The sequence below is a fragment of the Coloeus monedula genome (genome assembly GCF_965178545.1).
Source record: "Coloeus monedula genome assembly, chromosome: 24".
Classification (NCBI taxonomy): Eukaryota; Metazoa; Chordata; class Aves; order Passeriformes; family Corvidae; genus Coloeus; species Coloeus monedula.
In genome coordinates, this window is record NC_138804.1 from 4,897,648 (window position 1) to 4,916,475 (window position 18,828).

At 46.1% G+C, this 18,828-nt stretch overlaps 1 protein-coding gene across 1 annotated transcript in view; it reads right to left on the reverse strand.

Annotated features, from left to right (window-relative positions):
* The window catches only part of PPP1R8 (protein phosphatase 1 regulatory subunit 8), a 28,126-nt gene extending 10,842 nt beyond the window's left edge, over positions 1 to 17,284 (reverse strand). The window contains exons 1-2 of the mRNA XM_082296431.1: positions 17,205 to 17,284; positions 3,312 to 3,372 (exon numbers count right to left, since the gene is read on the reverse strand). Of these exons, the coding sequence (XP_082152557.1) occupies positions 3,312 to 3,372; positions 17,205 to 17,260 (117 nt within the window). The 5' untranslated portion in view covers positions 17,261 to 17,284. The remainder of the gene's footprint in view (positions 1 to 3,311; positions 3,373 to 17,204) is intronic.
* Between the last annotated feature and the right edge of the window lie 1,544 nt (positions 17,285 to 18,828).

Below are 18,828 nucleotides of genomic sequence, written 5' to 3' on the forward strand. Positions count from 1 at the left end.
ACCCAGTGTCTTCCTTCACACACTGAGCTTAAACACTGCATGGCTTGTTTTGCTGTTGCACTTTGCAGACCCAGCGATCACAGGGTGACCCTCAGGCCTCTGCACGAGGCTGGGACACTGATGGCTCGGTTAGTATCAAGTGCTCAGTAACCCACAGGATTTAACAATGGTCTTCCTTGGTTTCTGCTGGCTACCAGAAAAGACAAAACTGAAAAACTCTCTGCAACCTGTATTAAACAGGGAAACACAAGGATCACATCCAAGTTCTGTTCATTGCTGCACACTTGCCACGCATACACACAGGAACTTGTTTCAGGTAACCATCACAGACTAGAGGATTAAAGCCATCACCTGTACACAGTGCAAGGCCACAATGCAGCTATGCAGGCAGGCGTGTGTGCTCCATGGAACAGCCTGCCAGAGCTGCCCACAGAGCCAGCTCTTCCCACGGTGCCTCACACCCCCAAGGGTGGCAGCCAACCAGGCCTCTGTGGCACACACAGGTCCTGCGCTGAGCCAGCCTGGCACGCTGGGGGCAGGCGAGCTGTGCCTCACCGAGCTCAGCAACGCTGACAGCCAACAGCAGCAGGTAAAACACAGCTCCACAGGCACTCCCCAACCTCTGTGCGATCCCATCCTCCACTGAACCTCCGAGTACCCAGACAGCAGAGTGGCAGTGGCTGCTAACAGCGCTCAGTGCTCTGTGTGGCAGCGAAGAGCAGCTCTTCAGGTTATCAAGAGCTGATGGTAGGAAAAGGGAATTGGGATGCTTGTACCACCCACCTTTCCAAAACAGACAGACACCAGGCTCACAGAGCCAGCTTGGGCCTGTCAGCTGTGGGCAGCACAGCCTCAGAGCCTGACAGCACCAGGACAATGGTCCTGGCTCTCAATTTATAAACACATTTTCTCATCCACTGCTAAAACCTGTGGTGCATCCTCAGCTTCCATGTGGCATTTTTCTTTTTTTTCCAGTCCTGACCAGGACTCCCATGATGGACATTCACCTGGCACCTGAGGAGCCATTCAGCCATTCGTGTGAACTCTTTATTCTAAAGCTCTGTCCACACTCAAAAATCCAAAAGAAACATGACATGAAAAACTCCACAGAATCAATCCCCCACATGGGAAGGCTGCATTATGCTTGGTCACCTACCACATACCAAAAACCCCAAAGTCACTGCTGTATAGCTTTGCTCCTTAAATCTCATTCATGGCCTGAAAGAGATACTGGAAAACTCAGTGCCAAGAGCAGGCCCTACCCCAGGTGCTGCTGCCAGGATGGCATTGAGACAACTGAACTCAGGAACAATCCTACTGCAGCTCTCTGAGCTCAGAACATGATTCTGAATGTGTAACAGTGGCAGGGGAGTCAGAACACGGCCCTTATTGAAGACAAACACAGTGCAAGAGGTTTGAGAAGTGATGGGAAGTGCTGCTGAGAGTGTCCTGAGTGCTGGTATGAACCAACTCAGCCATGCCTGGTATGAGCCAAAGGGCTGCTCTGAAGATGCAGTGAACGTGTACACTACCTGTGTACCTGTGTGCATTATCTAACTCCTTTCCAGTCAAGGCTGACCACAGATCTCAAGACTGGCTTTGTCAATTTTCTGCCTTTAAATCCAGAGTAAGAGCACTCTGTCAAAAAAGCAATGGACTGTAAAGAAAAGCCGTGTTTATAAAGAAAAAACCTCATTTCTGGCCTGAAAAAACACAAGTTTATTTGTGAGGCACCTATTTGTGACATCTCTATCTGCTTTCCTATCCACTGCAAATACACTGGTAACTTAACCAAATTCCAAACAGTAAATCTCTCCTGCTAGACACCAAAAGGAACACTTAATACTGTTCCATGTGGTAGCATACACTAAATACCAGCCAAGATCTTAAGCTGTCTAGATCTTGATATAACACTGATTTCTTCATTTTCCAAATTTTTGTTCCGAAAAGTTGGCTCAGCTTTACTGATTTATCAAATGATGGGTAGGGATCTAGTATCGATACCCAAATGAGATGGACAAAGACTCTCCAACAGCTTAGAGTTAGAAAGTGTATGTTCATTCCAGCGCCGGGCAGCTGCATGGGATAGCTCCTTGATACGCAGTGCAAAGATACAGCAAACACAGAGCTTATTTATCTACAGAAATTATGAATATCCAAAATACAAATGCATATTTATAACATTAACACCTCCCATTCTCCGCTTCATATGGAAATGAGCTTAAATGTCATTAAGCATCCACAGTGTGTGCTCTGAATGGAGTCGGTGGTCTTTTATTTGGGGAGCGGTTCCAAATGGATAAAGTAAAACTTGTCTTCCTCATTTTGACCTTTTTGCCCCTCTGAGTTTTGACAATACTAATCACTTTGGTGACCTTCCAATTTCCTCTTGCATGACTTTTGGATTGGTTCTCACAGAGGGAGGAAATTTGTAATTGTCCTTGTTCCTTAGACCAACTTATCAAATGTTTCTGTTCCTCATTCTAAGCACAGCTAAACAAACATAGAAGTGACAGATGATCAATTATTCAGTAATCAGTTACTCACATCTTAAAGCTCATTTCAGGTCCAGCTCTTCTTAACTAACTATTTTAATTAACTCTAGCTGGGCCCTAACTCACTCTTATTCTAACAAATTTCAACACAGCTAGCCTATAACTAAAATCTCTATGTTTCTTCTAAATTCTGTTTCATTACAAAGCTTTGCTGCCCAGAAACATTTCTTTTTCAGTCAGCTTCACGTTAGGAGTCTCTCCACAGATGAAATATATTCACTGCTTTGGGTTCTCTCTGTCAACCATGGTAAAGGAGACTTTTCTTTATTTATTTCTTTCAGTGTAATGTAAGAAAAAATACGAAATAGAGAATGAGGTGGTGCTGTAATAAAAATAACTCGCTGTATCTGTGCTGATCACAACACTGTTTGCACATCCTGAATGTGGGAGGAAAAATCAAACTGTATTTCATACTGTAGGACAGAGCAGCACTCTTGCAAGATACAGGATGCCTGTTTAAGCTGACTGTAATGCAAAATAAAAAATAAACTGACCAGACGGGTTTCTAAAACAGGCCGTACAAAGGGAAGAGGTGTAACTGATGGAAGCCCTGCATAGCATGAGGCTGCCTTAAAGGACAGGCAAGGGAAAAGTCACTTCATTAATTGTTTCAGAGCAAACCAAACTGATTTGAAGACAATGAATACATGAGAGAAAGGAAATACTTATGAGTAAGTGTGGAAAATGATGGGAAATGTTCTACTGCTGATGCCTATGTACATGATACACCAAATCCATCAAACCTTACTTCCATACCTCAATGAGTTTGTCTCCTTTGACTACATCCAGGTGTAAGCCAGGTGGTGGTTTCCCTGCCCTGGAAAATAAAGAAAGGAAAAATATAGTATCAAAATATTTAATAAAAATTTTATTAGTATTATTGCTGCTTGAGCTACAGACCAAACCTAGACAAATGTTAGCAGATATATTTTGGGGAAAATATGAAAATCCCTAATTTTCTTTTCCTCCCTGCAGATTTCTTCTGACAACACATAAACCAAGATTTTTTAATGGTTGATTTTAATCAACAATTAATTTTTAATGCAATGGTTTTAAAGATGGAAGGTAACAGGACATGAAGCATGTCAAACATTACCTCTCCAGGTGAAAACCATCTGATTACACAAGAAACAGAGCAACTCCTGAGAGCACATGATATGAGGCAGCAAGAGACCAACAACTAGAGATGGGGATAGGCTGGGACTGTTTGCTCAAGGACTCTGTTTTCTCATGTCACCCTCAAAATAGCACATCTCTACCCTTGGCTGCTGAGAGGAACAGAAACTTCTACCACCTTTCCCCTCTAGGCTGGTAATGGCAAAACCCTCAAAGGGCCTCTGCACACACCTGTAATATTATAAAAGTGCTGGCCAATAGCCAGTGCTCCTCCACACTCACCTATGATCGCACTTCCCTGACAACACAGGTGACACAGAAGAGACTACAGTCCTACAGGAACCCCTGCCCTTCGGCAGCATGGTCCTCCCCCATCACATTCCACACAAACAGCAGACCAGCTCCCCTAGCCCTACTGCTCCTGCTCACCTCCTGTGGAGCAGATTCACCTGCCAGCAGTGTTATTCCCACCTGTGCAAAGGGAGCTCAGAGGTCCGAGGGACTCAGCAGATCACAGCAAGACAAGGCCAGCACATGGGTGAACCCATGGGGTCTAGCAGAAACATACTGGGCATTTACAGTGCTCAAACCCAGGACTCTGCTGTGGTACCAATACCTTGCCCTGCACCACACAGGATCCTTGGGCTCTTGGCAGCAAAGGACCTTTTTGTGCTTAGGTATCTCAGAATCTGCATCTCTAGTACTTCCTCACAGATAACATCTCTGCTGCTTGTCTCTAAGGCTGGACCAGCTTTCCAGGCAAGCAGCAGTGACCTAGTTCTCGGCTGCCCTGCTGCCCAGCTGAGGAACTCCACAGAGATCACGTTCCCATTCTGCTCAGTGCACGAAGCAAGCCCAGAGAACAGTGACAATGGGCACTGATGTTCTCAGGGTGGCTGGAGAAGAAAGAAAGGTCACTGGTAGCTGAAGTTGTTTGAAGGGGTTAAATATAGGTGTTCACATTTCTGGGGTATGCCTTACATTTGTTGGTTTCTTCTGTGTTGCAAGGTCAGCTCCCCTCAATAATTTCATAGAAGAATACAGTCTCCTGTTATTTCTGCTTCATTTCTTTCCCAAGCATTTTCCTTTCTTGTTTTCAATCCATTACACCAGCCTGCCCAGATCTCTCTGTCCCTTTCTGAATTGACCACTTGGGACTTTCACAAGTTTTCTTGTCGGGCCCTTCTCAAAGACTGTGGATATACCACCCTAACAAGTCTATGGTTAATAGTGACTCGTATTGTTTTGGATGAACAAATAGCAGCAGCAAAAGCAGAGGATGCTAAGCTCCAGCACAATCTGTTGAAGGGGTGACTTGACCACTAAAATGGGATTACGGTGATGTGGGGGACAGACCACCAAGCAGAAATGGGCTCAAAGGTGAGATCAAGTCTGTGTGATGAGTTGAAGTCCCTCCAGCACAGCCAGGGAAGCGCCTCCTCTTAGGTACTGCTTGAGCAACTTACAGCCAGGCTACACCTAAGCACTGCTCTCCTGCTGTGCTCCCTGCACAGATCTCAGTGCTCAGCGTTCACTGAACAACAGGTTTCTTTCATGGATTCCTGTCCACTTCTCAGTATTCCCTCTTTCTGCCTCTGAGCACTGGAAAACTTGTTTTCCCCCCTTCCTCTGAAATTGCCAAGTTCTGGTTACTCTGCAACACAACTTTTGGTAATTCTCACACACCAGCCTTACTCTGATCAAACAACTACTTCCCCATTTTTTTTTTTCTTTCCAAATAGGTAAACCTTTCAACAAATTCATTTTCCAAGTCCACTTCTTACTCAGTCTGGCCTCTGCTTTTCCTTTCAGTGATCTCTTCCTGGATACTCAATGGTCAGCCTGTCCTAACACATTTTAGCAACTTCCTCCCTGTACCTGTTAGGTCACAGGAGAGCCCCCATGATCTCTAGTACAGTTGAATCCTGTCTGATGGTCATATTTTGCCATATACCAGCTCTGCTTTTTCATTGCTCCCTCTACTTTTAGTTTCACCCTTGCTCTTATTTTTACTCTGCCTTTACCCTCAACTTTATTTTGAACAGATAAACCAAGCCCAGAAGTATTACAAGGTAGTGCCTTCAGTTACAAATTAAAGTGCTTGAAAAATCTACCTATACTCTGTCTTCTTTTGAACTGAGAGTCCTTTGTAGGCAGTATTTCCCCCATCTACCTATCCTTGCAAAACACTGAACACAGGAAGGCTGTAAATACTGATTATGATACCATGAAAACAAATTCACAGAAGTAATTTCTGTCAGAAAACTCCTTTGAAATATTTAAAGTCAGTATGACAGTTCAGGCTGCCCAAGTTAGAAACCTGAAAAGCCTTTTAGTGAAAAAAGTAGAAAGATTTTCCAGTTTTATATTCAAAACTAATTAGCTCCAGAGACACCAAATATCATTACAGAAGTAATGCCTGGATTTGGAAGTACCAGTCACCCTTCACATGCTCTGCCCCATCAGACCTCTCACCTCATGGATCAAGGAGTAAAACATGAAAGGAAATCTTTTGCAAAAATCTCCTAGAAGAAAGTTTGTTAGAAAGCTGGCCCTATGCTGTTACAGCAGAGCAGTTTTCTCCCCTCTTATGTCCAATGTTAAAAGAAAAAAGTCCTTTTCCACTAACTAATGTGCTAAAATCTCCACTGAACTAATTTTCCTACACTGTTCTGAGGGATGAAGAATTAACTTGAGTCAGCAGATTTTCCTCTCTACAGAACATACAAGAAATAGCCCTTAGCACTGCCCCAAAGGCAATGCTCTCCAATCACAACTTGGCTCCAGCACAAGTGCTTGTGTTTGAAAATGAGAAACAAGCAGCTCTTCCGTACCTTCCAGATGGTGCATCACAGTCCCCAGTGCCTCCCCAGGGCAGCATCCTGCAAGTGACCTGAAAATAACACCTGCGAATGCACTGATTGTGATGGTCACTAGTTGGGTGAGTTTGATTGAGACACAGGATGTTCTGACTGCCTCCTGAATTGCCAAAGCTTCCGGGGAGATGTGAAATCTTCCAGAGAATTAACAGAGCTGACTGGCAAGAAGAACATGAGCGTTACCAGTATCATTAAAGGAATTCTTTGGATCAGAGAAAAGATGAGAGGATATACCACACTAGAGCTTTTCTTCTCTAACAGTGAGTTCAAGGAACTCAAATAAGTGTCAGAAAGTAAAGAACTGATAAAAGGAGTGACAAACTGCAAACCCTAGGCACCTTCAGCCAGGCACTCTAACAGAACTCAAATACCAGTTTTCTACACTTAACAGTTCAGCAACCTATTGCTTAAACCACTGTCCAACAGAAACGCAGATATCAACTGATGCTACTAATTTTGAAGTGTATTTCTGGAGTGATCTGGAAACAACATACAGCAAAGTCAAGTTCTGACCTAGAAAATGGTGGAATATTTCATGTGGAATGGACCTACAACGATCAGCCAATCCAATGGCCTGTCCAGGGCTGACCAAAAGCATGTTATTAAAGGCACTGTCCAAATGCTCCTAAACCCTGACAGGCCTGGGGCACTCACCAGCTCTCTCAGAAATGTGTTCAGTGTCTGACCACCCTCTCAAGTAAAGAGATGTCTCCTAATGTCCAGTCTGGACCTCCCCTGATGCAGCTGTCACAGAATCACAGACTCATTCAGGTTGGAAGGGATCACAGTGGATCATCTGGTCCCACCTCCCTGCACAACCACAGGATTGTGTCCAGATGGCTCTGGAATATCTCCAGTGAGGGAGACTCCACACCCTCTCTGGGCAGCCTGTTCCAGGGCTCGGTCACTGCACCAGGGCTTGGTTCTCCCTCATGTCGAGGTGGAACTTCTTGGGATCAGTTCCTGCCTGTTCCTCTTGTGCCATTGCTGGGCCCCATGGAGCAGAGCCTAAGCCCTGCTTGGAGCCCTCCCTGCAGACAAGGACACACAGGGCTGAGGACCCCTCTCAGCTGTGTCTCCTCTCAAGGCTGAACAACCCCAGCTCTCTCAGCCTTTCCTTGGCAGGGAGATGCTCCAGGCCCTTCCTCATCTCTGAAGCCTCTGCTGGCCCTGCTCCTGGAGTCCTTGTCTCTCCCATACTGAGGAGCCCAGAGCTGGACACAGCATTGCAGATGTGACCTCACACACAATGCTATCACTGGATACCCGGGAAAAGAGATCAGCACCTGCCCCTCCATGCTCCCTCCTCAGGACACTGTAGGGGTTGCATTGCTGAGCAGAACCAGCAGAGACAGGAAATAATTAAAGCCAGCCCAGAACAGGGATCTATCTTGTCTGCACATCCACACTCAGCATTTCTTATCCTTTGGGAAACTGATGATATGTGGGGATGATGGTTCTTCAAAAGCCAGAGAAACATTTTTTATTGGATTAAAGATGGACCTTTCTTTGGAAAAGACATAATCTGTTCCTTTCAGTCCTGGTAAAAATCCCAAGATGACAATGACCGTGCTGGAAGAACATCTTGTTTGACAGAATACAACCAAGCACTGAATGAGCTTCTGTTCTACTTAAGAAGAGCTAAATGCCCTGGGAAAGGAGTTGACATGGTATTTGGGTAAAACTGATGTTTATTACCCAAGTAAGTTGACCTTTTGCAAGAGAAAGTGGGCATATTCATGCATGAGGAGAAATGACTAGGGAATTGAGACTGGCATCTACTCCGGAACTGTTGTTCCCCATCTGTACAACGGATGGGGAGTTACAAAATGGGCTGTTTTCATACTCTAAATATTTTTAATGGGGTGTTGAGGTTTTGGTGTTGTTTTTTCGTGGTTTATTGGTGTTTGTTTTTGTTGGGTTTTTTTTTTTTGTGTGTGTGCATTTTGTTTTTGTTTTCTTATTGCAAGATGAAGTTTGATTAAAATTATACTCTTCAAAACCTGCATACAAGTGGCAAACTATTTACACAGTGGCCCATAATCCTGTATTCATGTTTCTCAACACCATTTCTCCTAGAAAAGGAAAGCACTATTCAATCAGGAGGGCAGTGCTGCTGCTGTGGGGTGTCAAGAACTTTACTTATCTTTCACATTCCTGTGGAATTGTATCAAGCAGATGAAAGTGACAAACTCAGAGCAAGGAACCTTCTGCAAAATAAAAACTGCCTTCAGTAACCAGTATCAGGTGCCTCACACAGGGAAACTCTCCCAGTTTCCATCAGTTACCAACTCAAAGACTTCCTGAGCCATGCTTGCCAACCACTTAAACAGCCACGTAACTGAACTGCTTTAAGAACCCACGTAAACGATGCATTCACAGAATTTTACACAAATAATTTCATAGATCATCTAGCGATAGCTGAAGCACCTTCTCCACTATTTGGCCACAGATCTGCTTGCTATTAATTTCATTTTGCAAACTCTTGTCCCTCCTCAAAAGGACAGGAAACGCATTTCCTGCAGAACCTCAGCTCACTATTCAAGACACCCAACACCTCTCTCAGCTGTTCCTTTCCAGACTGAAGAGCAGGCTGGGCTAAGTATCTCTAGTACAGCTTCCTGTATCTCTGATTAAGATAATACTTAAAAATAATACTTGAGAAAAGGCATTCACAGGGGTTTTGAATGGCCTTAGGCTGAAGGAGGGCAGGGTTAGACCAGGTATAAGGAGAAAACTGTTCCCTGTGAGGGTGGTGGGGCCCTGGCACAGGGTGCCCAGAGCAGCTGTGGCTGCCCCTGGATCCCTGGAAGCGTCCAAGGCCAGGTTAGACGGGGCTTGGAGCAAGCTGGGATAGTGGAAGGTGCCCCTGCCCATGGCAGGGGGTGGAGTTAAGATGAACTTCAGGGTCCCTTCCAACCCAAACCATTCTGGGATTCTACTGATGCCATGATGATTTTTTTGCCTTTTCTTTTACACCCCTGTTATACCTTGTTACAACTTCTGTTATTCTTAGTGCTTTTTGCCTCCATTCTTGGACTTGTTTGCCAAGCTGAGAGACTCAACATTTTAGAAGCTTCGGAGGTAGAGGATAGTGTGCCCCAGAGCCCAAGGTCCTCTCCAGAACACATTCTGTAAACTCAGATAGAACCATCCAGGGGAAGGCTCCTTGGGGAGGGGGCTCATTCAAGCTTCTCATTGGGGAATTTTTGATAGATATGCTAATTAGTAAGACCTATAATGATATACCAGATCTTTTGGGGGTGCATTGTGGTGTGCATTTCGGTGCATTCGACCTGGATGTGTGCACCTAAAGATCCTTAAAATAAATACCAAGGTAAAATCCCTTTTTCCCTTCTAACCATGTTTGACTCTTGATTTTAGGACCAAGAAAAGGCATCACTATGAATCTACCAGAATTACTGAAGACAAACAGGAGGATGTAAACAAGGTTTCTATACTGTTGTTTTTAAAAAAAGCTTTTGACCAAATTATGAAATGGTCCTGTGGAAATTAAGGTGTGATGGGGAAAGGAAAGACTAGACCAGCAGGCGAATGCAAATTACTTAGAGTCAGGAAAAAGGAGGGCTCTGGTTTCTTTATATGCAGTCTGAAAGGAAAGAGCTAACAAACAAATGAGGAAAATCACTGATGACAACAGTTATGCGGGAAACTCAAGTCAGATTCAAATGCTACAAATGAATCTCATGATACTGAACTACTGCTTGAGATAACATCCTCAAGTAGTTGGGATTTGGCACTGCTGACTCCATGCTAGAATACACCACCTGAACCACACAAACACAATAGAAGTTCCAGGCTCCTTACTGCCACTCAGGAAAGATCCAGAGCCGTGTGACCATGTTCAGAAGGAATCAGAGGAACACTCCTCAACAGCTGACACAGCAATGATATCAGAAGGAAGAAACTATAAATGCGTAACGATTTAACATCATGAATGCTGTATTAGCTCTTGTTCTCTTGTGAAGAAGGAGATGCTAGGGTGATAACCAGGATGGATGGCTTCATGGATGGCAAGAGAGAAAAAAATAATGGAGAACATACCTTCAAAAGCTTGGAAAAAACATGGTAAGTATCCATTCTCTTTGTCCCCTCAATGAGCAGGGCAAAACTAGAGTATACACTGTCATGTGAAACACAAGAAGCAAGGAGCCCTGGATCAAAAACCAGCTCTGGATCTGAGTGTCTTTTCCAATACTTACATCATTTGCGCTGTCACTCAGCGTGATGGGATAAAATTTTAATTTAACAAAGGAAACTTACAAAATTTGTGGAGATTAGGTCTGGTTTTAATGTTAAACATGATCACCCAGACAGAGCCTTCAGCTCCTCAAATCCCTTTGTGCCTGATGGCCAAAGCCCAGAGTGCACACAAGAGGACGGAATACTTCAGACATGCGTTAAGTTACTGGTCACTGCCACACTGTGACAGGAAACCCTCTAAGCTGCTGTTTTCAAAGATTTCAGCCAGTTTTATGCTCTTTTCTATAAAAAGAAATCAGAATAAATAAAATTCTTCTCTTACCAAGATATTTGTTGATCACAAAGCTGTTGCTCATCGTGTGCACCACTAATGGAAATGAGTGATGTGCCCTTCTCAAAGCACAACACACACCACAGGAACTGAGCCCAAGCCAGCACTGGAATTGGATTAGGTGACAATTTCCTCTGCTCTTAGAAGCATCATTCTTGCTAAACTTCCAGTTGTAAGAAACACAGCTTAAAAAGCCTATGGTTCAGACTGGATGATTACAGACCTTCCCTGAATTTAAAACAAACAAACAAAAATAAATTGCACTGTGTTTTCAGGAAGATTTCTGATTAGAAACGTGCCTGCTTCGATTGAACAAAGCATTCCACTTGGATTAAAGCATTTGCCCAATTTCACTTTGGCACTATGCACCTTTTCTTGTTACAGTGCAGTTCCACACAGAACTAGGTTTTACTAGCTTGCTTTGGTTCCCTTGGTTACTAACTCAGGAACAAAGTCTTCATGGAATACAGTGAAATTTGGAAATTGTATAAAAAATTTAATTGAGAGCAAGGCCATAAATATTCTATTAGAGACAACTTCAGGTTTTATGACATAAAAAATTAATTCAAATTACACTGAATTAAATAGGAAAATTAGTATTAAGTAGTGAGCAACAATGGAACAATTGTTTCATAAGATTATTCCTACATTTCCAGAGCGAGAGCAGATATACTGGAAGTGTAACTCACTTGCAGAAATCAGAGGGAGACAGGACTGTAGCATTTATGCCTACCAGGAAAACATTCGTATTCTGACAGCTGGATTTCCATATAATTTTTTTATCACATAATTCTTCTTATTCTTTCCCTTCAGTTATAAAAAATATTCCCTTTTTAAAGTAAAGGTAAGCTTCATTAAGTACATGTAACACAAGACTACACATTTTCATGAGCATCTTTTACAACAGCACTGACACTTCTCTAGCTCACACGCAGAATCCCAAAATGGTTTGGGTTGAAAGGGACCTTAAAGATCATCCAGTCCCACCCCCTGCCATGGGCAGGGACTAGCCCAGGTTGCTCCAAGTCCCATCCAACCTGGCCTTGGACATTTCCAGGGATGGGGCAGCTACAGCTTCTCTAGGTAGCCTGTGCCAGGGCCTCACCACTCTCACGGGGAAGAATTCCTTACCAAAATCCTATCTAACCCTGCCCTCTAGCAGTGGGAAGACATTCCCCCTTGTCCTGTCCCTCCACCCCTTGTCCAAAGTCCCCCCACCCCTTGTCCAAAGTCCCCCCTTAGGCACTGGAAGGGGCTCTGAGGTCTCCCTGCAGCCTTCTCTTCAAGTGAACACTACCAGCTCTCCCAGCCTGGCTCCAGAGCAACGGGGTTCCAGCCCTTGCAGCATCTCCATGGGCTCCTCTGGACTTGCTCCTACAGCTCCATATCCTGTGCTGGGATGCCAGTGCTGGAGGCAGCTCTGCAGGTGGGGTCTCACCTGAGCAGGGCGGAGGGGCAGAATCTCCCCTTCCCTGCTGCCCACACTGGGGGATGTGCCCAGGACACAGTGGGGTGGTTCTGGGCGCCAGCACACATGGGTGGGGCATGTTGAGCTTCTCATCAAGCAACACCCCCAAGTCCTCCTAAGGGCTGCTCTCCATCCATTCTCCACCCAGCCTGTAGATGCGCTTGGGACTGCCCCAAATTATTATCCATCAGGTACAGTAGTAGTGTTTTCATTGGTTTTTGAACAGTTGTGTATTGCTGGTGACTGATGGTCACCCTGTGCTTAGACTATATACTTGTGTATCTGTTCTTTTATTTCTGAATATAAACTTGGCTCCTTTTACTTCTGAATGGTTATTTTCTGGCTTCAAGAAGTTCTTGCTCTTAGTCTCCATTTTCCACTATACACTTCTGCATTTTATCTTGTTTTTACTGTCCTGGTCTTCATATTATACCAAAAGGATTGGATAAGTCTCTGGTCTCTATGCTGATCACACTTATGTCACTAACAAGTATTGTAGTCACTTTTGTCAAGGTAAGTAATAAAAAAACCCAATACTAATAGGGTCGGCCCACAGACTGTTCAACTCTTCAAAGTCAATTCTTTATAAGTGCATGGCTCTTGTATGAATCCTCCACTGCGTCTTAAAATGATCATCTCCTGTGTGTCCTGTGAGAAACAGTCTTGAAGAGAGATGGTCCATCTGACAGCCTTTCGCAGACACAGCACCTCTGCTTCCCTGCTTTGAATAATGAGTCCCTTCCCTACACGCCTGAGCAGCTGGACATGGTGACGCTGGAGATTTCCCACAGCAGCTGCATGCATGGATTAGCTGGCCTTATAGAAGACATCAACTGCTTACAATGATCAGCAATTAAATATTTACAAGGGATACCACTGAACAAAACCAAGTTTCGGCACAGGTTTTAAAAACATTTAAATACCCACAAGCAAAGAAATCTTTCTTCTGTACTAGAAACAGAAAATTGTGTTTCCTTGCTTTCTTCACCTCATGCTCCACAGGCCAGGCCGTATCCATGTAACAAAGAAAAACCATTTTGGAAAAGAAGGCCAAGGCCATTAACACTTTGGAATGTGCCAAGGAAGAGAACTGAAGTTTTACAAATCAGGATCTCTTCCACAGGGCAGATTCAATGCTGACATGCCCAACAAGGTTACAATATCTAAATCCAGCTGAAACTCAGCAGCCTGACTGAAGTAAGTCACTACAAGAAATTTTGAGTTGTTGCTATTAAGGACATAGACAGGACAGCCATAATTCTATTGTGTTAGCTTAAAATTAGGTCAATTATTTGGGTTTCTAAATGTGGACTCAGAACCTAAATTTAGCCACTTCCTAAAAATCTTGGCCTCTGTGACTACTGTACATACCTTCATGTCCAACTTCAAGGACAGGGTGGAATTTGCAGAAGTCTGGAGCTCACACTCTCCAGAAATCTGTGTAAAAGCATTGCCAGGAATAGCCAGTTCTTGGCCAAAGAAACTAAAGAGAAAGAATTGCTGCCTTCAAACAAACTATTTCTAATGTATGTCCATTCCAGGACAAACCTGACATCCCCACTACTGGTGTGTCAAGACAGAGTAAAGAAAGAGTCACAATTCCAAACACAAGTTACATTAGGACAAAAGTACAGCCAGGCAGTATCCATTAAACATCTGATGGTCACTTTGAAACTATACACCAGATACTCTGTACCTCAGAAAAATCACTTTTACTCCCTAAAACCAGCTCAGAAGGTTTGCAAAAGCCTTAATCAAACTAAGATGTGTAATTGTTATCTAAAGACATTTTCTCATCTCATGGTATAGCTACGTTTGAATCTACAGGAAGTAGGGACACCATCTTTATTCCAACTGTAAATGCACAGCCTAAATCTTTGCTAACGTGTACAGAGGAGTTACAGTACATGCATAGACACATTCTGGCATCAGCAAGCACTATTCAGATGGCAACCACTGTTTTTCATCTGTCTTAAGCAAGTTTAGCTGCTGGAAACACAAGGAAAGAAATAATAAATATTTTATGGATTATGAAGAAGTAACCTATAACAGCACAAAACTAAATCGAAGCCACAACTTAAAACTGAAGAAAACTGGGAATTTCAGTGCAGAAGTCTTTTCTCAAATACTACCCAAGTTATGGGAGAACAGGTACAATGATGGAAGCAAATTTCAAAAGCATGGGCAATAACTTAAAAGCAAGGAAAAAAGCTACTCCTTTTGATTATATCTGAAATGTATTTCTTATATGATTGGTGTTCACAGGCTCCAGCCAGCTTTCCTTAGAAGCAGGAAAACAGATAGGTGAAGACTGTGATTTTGATTTTAATAAACGTCGATGAGGCTGAAGGTAATTCACTACAGAAGAATCTGCTTCTGACTATGAAGACTCTCTGCAACTCCATGCTTTTGGTCACCCAAAGCTCTTGGAATGAAGCCCTACAATGCTGCCTATACAGGATACTTTTTGGTGCTTGTGCAAGACCAAGCTTCCTGCAGGATACCCTTTACACCCTTTTAAGTCAGAGCTTTGAGTAACACCACTATTGGCACCTGCTACTGCAAACCACCTCCACTCTGGAGAATCCTACCTGGGAAAGGCCCATCACTGATTCCACATTATACCTGTGCACTCTTCGGTTGGCTCTGAAAGGAACAAATACTTTAAAACCATGAGCTGGAATCTGCAGCTCAGTAGATGTCAGCAGAAGGCATCCAGAGCTTTAGTGTGAAATATAGTCTACTTGTTTTGCAGAACAGAAAAATAACCAGAAATAAATAAATCTACCTGGTAGGAGCGCTCCTCACTTCTACAGGATGAGGCCATGGTTATCAGCAGCCAGCATCACCCAACACTTCCCATTTTGGGTTCACTATTCAGCAGAACACAAACACTGTGACTGGAAGCTCTCCAGACTGGCTCCCTGCTAGTTCACTCTTTTATTTTTATTCTTATGAAACAACAGCTTTTGGGTTTCAAAAGGAGCATGAAGGAAAACCACAAAGCTTTCCCTGGTATTAGCTGCCATGTCTGCACGTGCCAACTGGCCAAGATCAAACTGTATCAGGCACTCCTTTACTTCACAGGTACAAACACACAAATGGCCCAACTTGGTCCCTAAAACCATTACAATGTACAAACATACAATTGAGTCCAAGAGAAAATGAAAAGTTTCCTTACAATGTATAAGGAGAGAGTCCAGACAGGAACTTTGCTGTACCTGAGAACAATTTTGGAATATTATTGTAAAAGGACATTCAGGTTGCAATAAGTGAATTACAAAAAAATCTTAAAAATGTGAGAACAGAACAGGACCTGGCACCCGAACACGCTCCCCTTACTCCTGGGTTTGGATCATCTCCCAGATCCAACCTCATTTCTCATCCAGCACAAGATTGTGCTTCAGAACCAAACCAGGGCAGGAACACAGGAAAACTCTCTCTGTCAGACCCTGCCCTGCTGCAGCTAAAGACATAAAACAGGTATACCTGAAGAGGCCCTCACAGTTACAGGTGTTACAGTTCTCCCTTCCAGATGGGATTTCTTTACGAATTCTTCTGCAATAGCATGCAAGCCACTGAGACTGAGCATTTCACAAGCTGTACTTCCCCAGCTGCTCCATCTACAGCTTTCAAAGGTACAAGTAATTCCAATTTACCACGGAATATAACACATATTGTGATTACTGTTGTACAAAAACACTAGGAAAAAAGTAAAATAGATGATACTTTAAATTTCAAGTTGAATACCCAGAATAATTTTTGGCTTTATCTAGTCAATTGTGTCATCATCTTATGGAACACCATCCTGTCTCATGTAGATGTTTATTATTGTGTATATTCAGCACAAAAAAGACCTTAAAATAATGACGATTTCTTTTCCATGAGAGAGTTAAATGGCTGTACTAACTAAAGCAGGCACTTATAAACCAGGTCTAAATTAAAACGCACTCATGCACTGAGCACTACTACAAAGCACTGAGAGGCATAACACAGCTGAGTGTGCAGGGACAGCCCGGGCTCTGCAGGGACAGGCAGAGCTGGACCACAAAACTGCTCTAGTTCTCAGGTGCAGTGGTGTGCCTGTGCGATTTAAAATACAAGTGCCAGAGCATTGGGTAGCCATCCCAATGTTCTGGCACCCAAAGAAGACAGCAGACCCAAGATCTCTTCACTGATGCATCACAAACGAACAAGTATACCCTGATCCAAAGCTCTACTCCCGGCAGGAGGGCGAGGCAGGACATTTTCAGGGATCCCTTCCACCGCGGGCTTTCCCACGTCTAACCCAGCCAAATGCATGGTCGCGATGCTTTTTCTCCGACACCTCACTCAGCCCTGAGTTCTTAACTCAAGATAATAAACCCCCCAGGCTACTTTCAAGCTGACAGATTTCCCCCACCAGATACATCCCTTGAGCAGGATATTTAATTTCTACCACACCGCATATTCTGTCTGAGCTCTTGGGAAAAGCCCCGGCAAAGCGGGGAGGGCCCGGGGCCGCCCCCGATGCTGTCGATGGCGGTACCCGCAGGGCCGCGCCCGGGCCCGGACCCCATCGGTCCGGCCAGCACTCTGCGGCCCCAGGGAGCGCAGCCCCGCACCCCTCATTCCCCTCGGCCGCCGCTCACCAGCTCGGGCACTCGAACAGGGACCCACCGCCCGCCGGGGCCGCGCTCGCCGCCATCTTGGCTCTGCCCCATTCAGCCGGCGCGGGGCACCATGGGAGGCGGGGATCGGCGCGCGGCTATCCCGGCGCACCCCGCGCGGCGCCGTGATGGGCGGGGCCTAATGGTACCCCGCCCCCGAGGGCTCGAGCCGGCCCCGCCTCTGTAACGCGGGAACGGCCCCGGCCCCGCCCCTGTAACGCGGGAACGGCCCCGGCCCCGCCCCTGTAACGGGGGAACGGCCCCGGCCCCGCCCCTGTAACGCGGGAACGGCCCCGGCCCCGCCCCTGTAACGCGGGAACGGCCCCGGCCCCGCCCCTGTAACGGGGGAACGGCCCCGGCCCCGCCCCTGTAACGCGGGAACGGCCCCGGCCCCGCCCCTGTAACGGGGGAACGGCCCCGGCCCCGCCCCTGTAACGCGGGAACGGCCCCGGCCCCGCCCCTGTAACGGGGGAACGGCCCCGGCCCCGCCCCTGTAACGCGGGAACGGCCCCGGCCCCGCCCCTGTAACGGGGGAACGGCCCCGGCCCCGCCCCTGTAACGCGGGAACGGCCCCGGCTCCGCCCCTGTAACGGGGGAACGGCCCCGGTACCGCCTCTGTAACGGGGGAACGGCCCCGGCCCCGCCCCTGTAACGCGGGAACGGCCCCGGCTCCGCCCCTGTAACGGGGGAACGGCCCCGGTACCGCCTCTGTAACGGGGGAACGGCCCTGGCCCCGCCCCTGTAACGCGGGAACGGCCCCGGTCCCGCCCCTGTAACGGGGGAACGGCCCCGGTCCCGGCTCTGTAACGGGGGAACGGCCCCAGTCCCGGTTCTGTAACGGGGGAACGGCCCCGGTACCGTCCGTGTAAGGCGGGGACAGCCCCGGTCCCGCCCCTGTCACGGGGGAATGGCCCCGGTACCGCCCCTGTCACGCGGGAGCGGCCCCACTCCCGGCTCTGTAACGCGGGAACGGCCCCGGTCCCGCCTCTATAAGGCGAGGACAGCCCCAGTCCCGCCCCTGTAACGCGGCGACAGCGCCTCTGGCCAAGCAGAGCCGGGGTACGGCTGCGGTACAAGCAGACACAGCTGAGCCTGTACGAGCCAAAAGCCGCCTCTCTCCGGTATCAGCCAGGACGCCGCAGCTGCCACGCTCGCTCATGGCCCGGGCTCTCACGGCAAGCCAGGCGCCCCAGAATGTTTCCAGCAACTCCGGAGCTGTAGAACACACATCCGAGAGCCAGGCACACCGTGCCAGAATACTTCAGCAACAGGCACGGGAGTTTCTGACGGTGACTTTTCAAGCTCGGGAACATTAGTGAAGACTTTAAAAATAGTGTCTGCAGCAGTTCTACTGCCACGATCAATGATGTGCAGAGAGGAGAAAGGAGTCAAGCAGTTACAGAAACCTTGAGCTCAGCCACCTGTAGCTGTGTCCTCAATTCCAGTTTCCAGAGGACTAAAACAGGCTAGAAGAAGGATGGAGCCTACAAATAATGCTCCCTTTTAGGTCTGGTGAGGAGCTAAGTGCTTTTGTTCTTATACGGCAGTGTGACACCCAAAGGATTCTGCCTGGCAGTGGGCATGCACAAAGCAATAGCTTCTACCA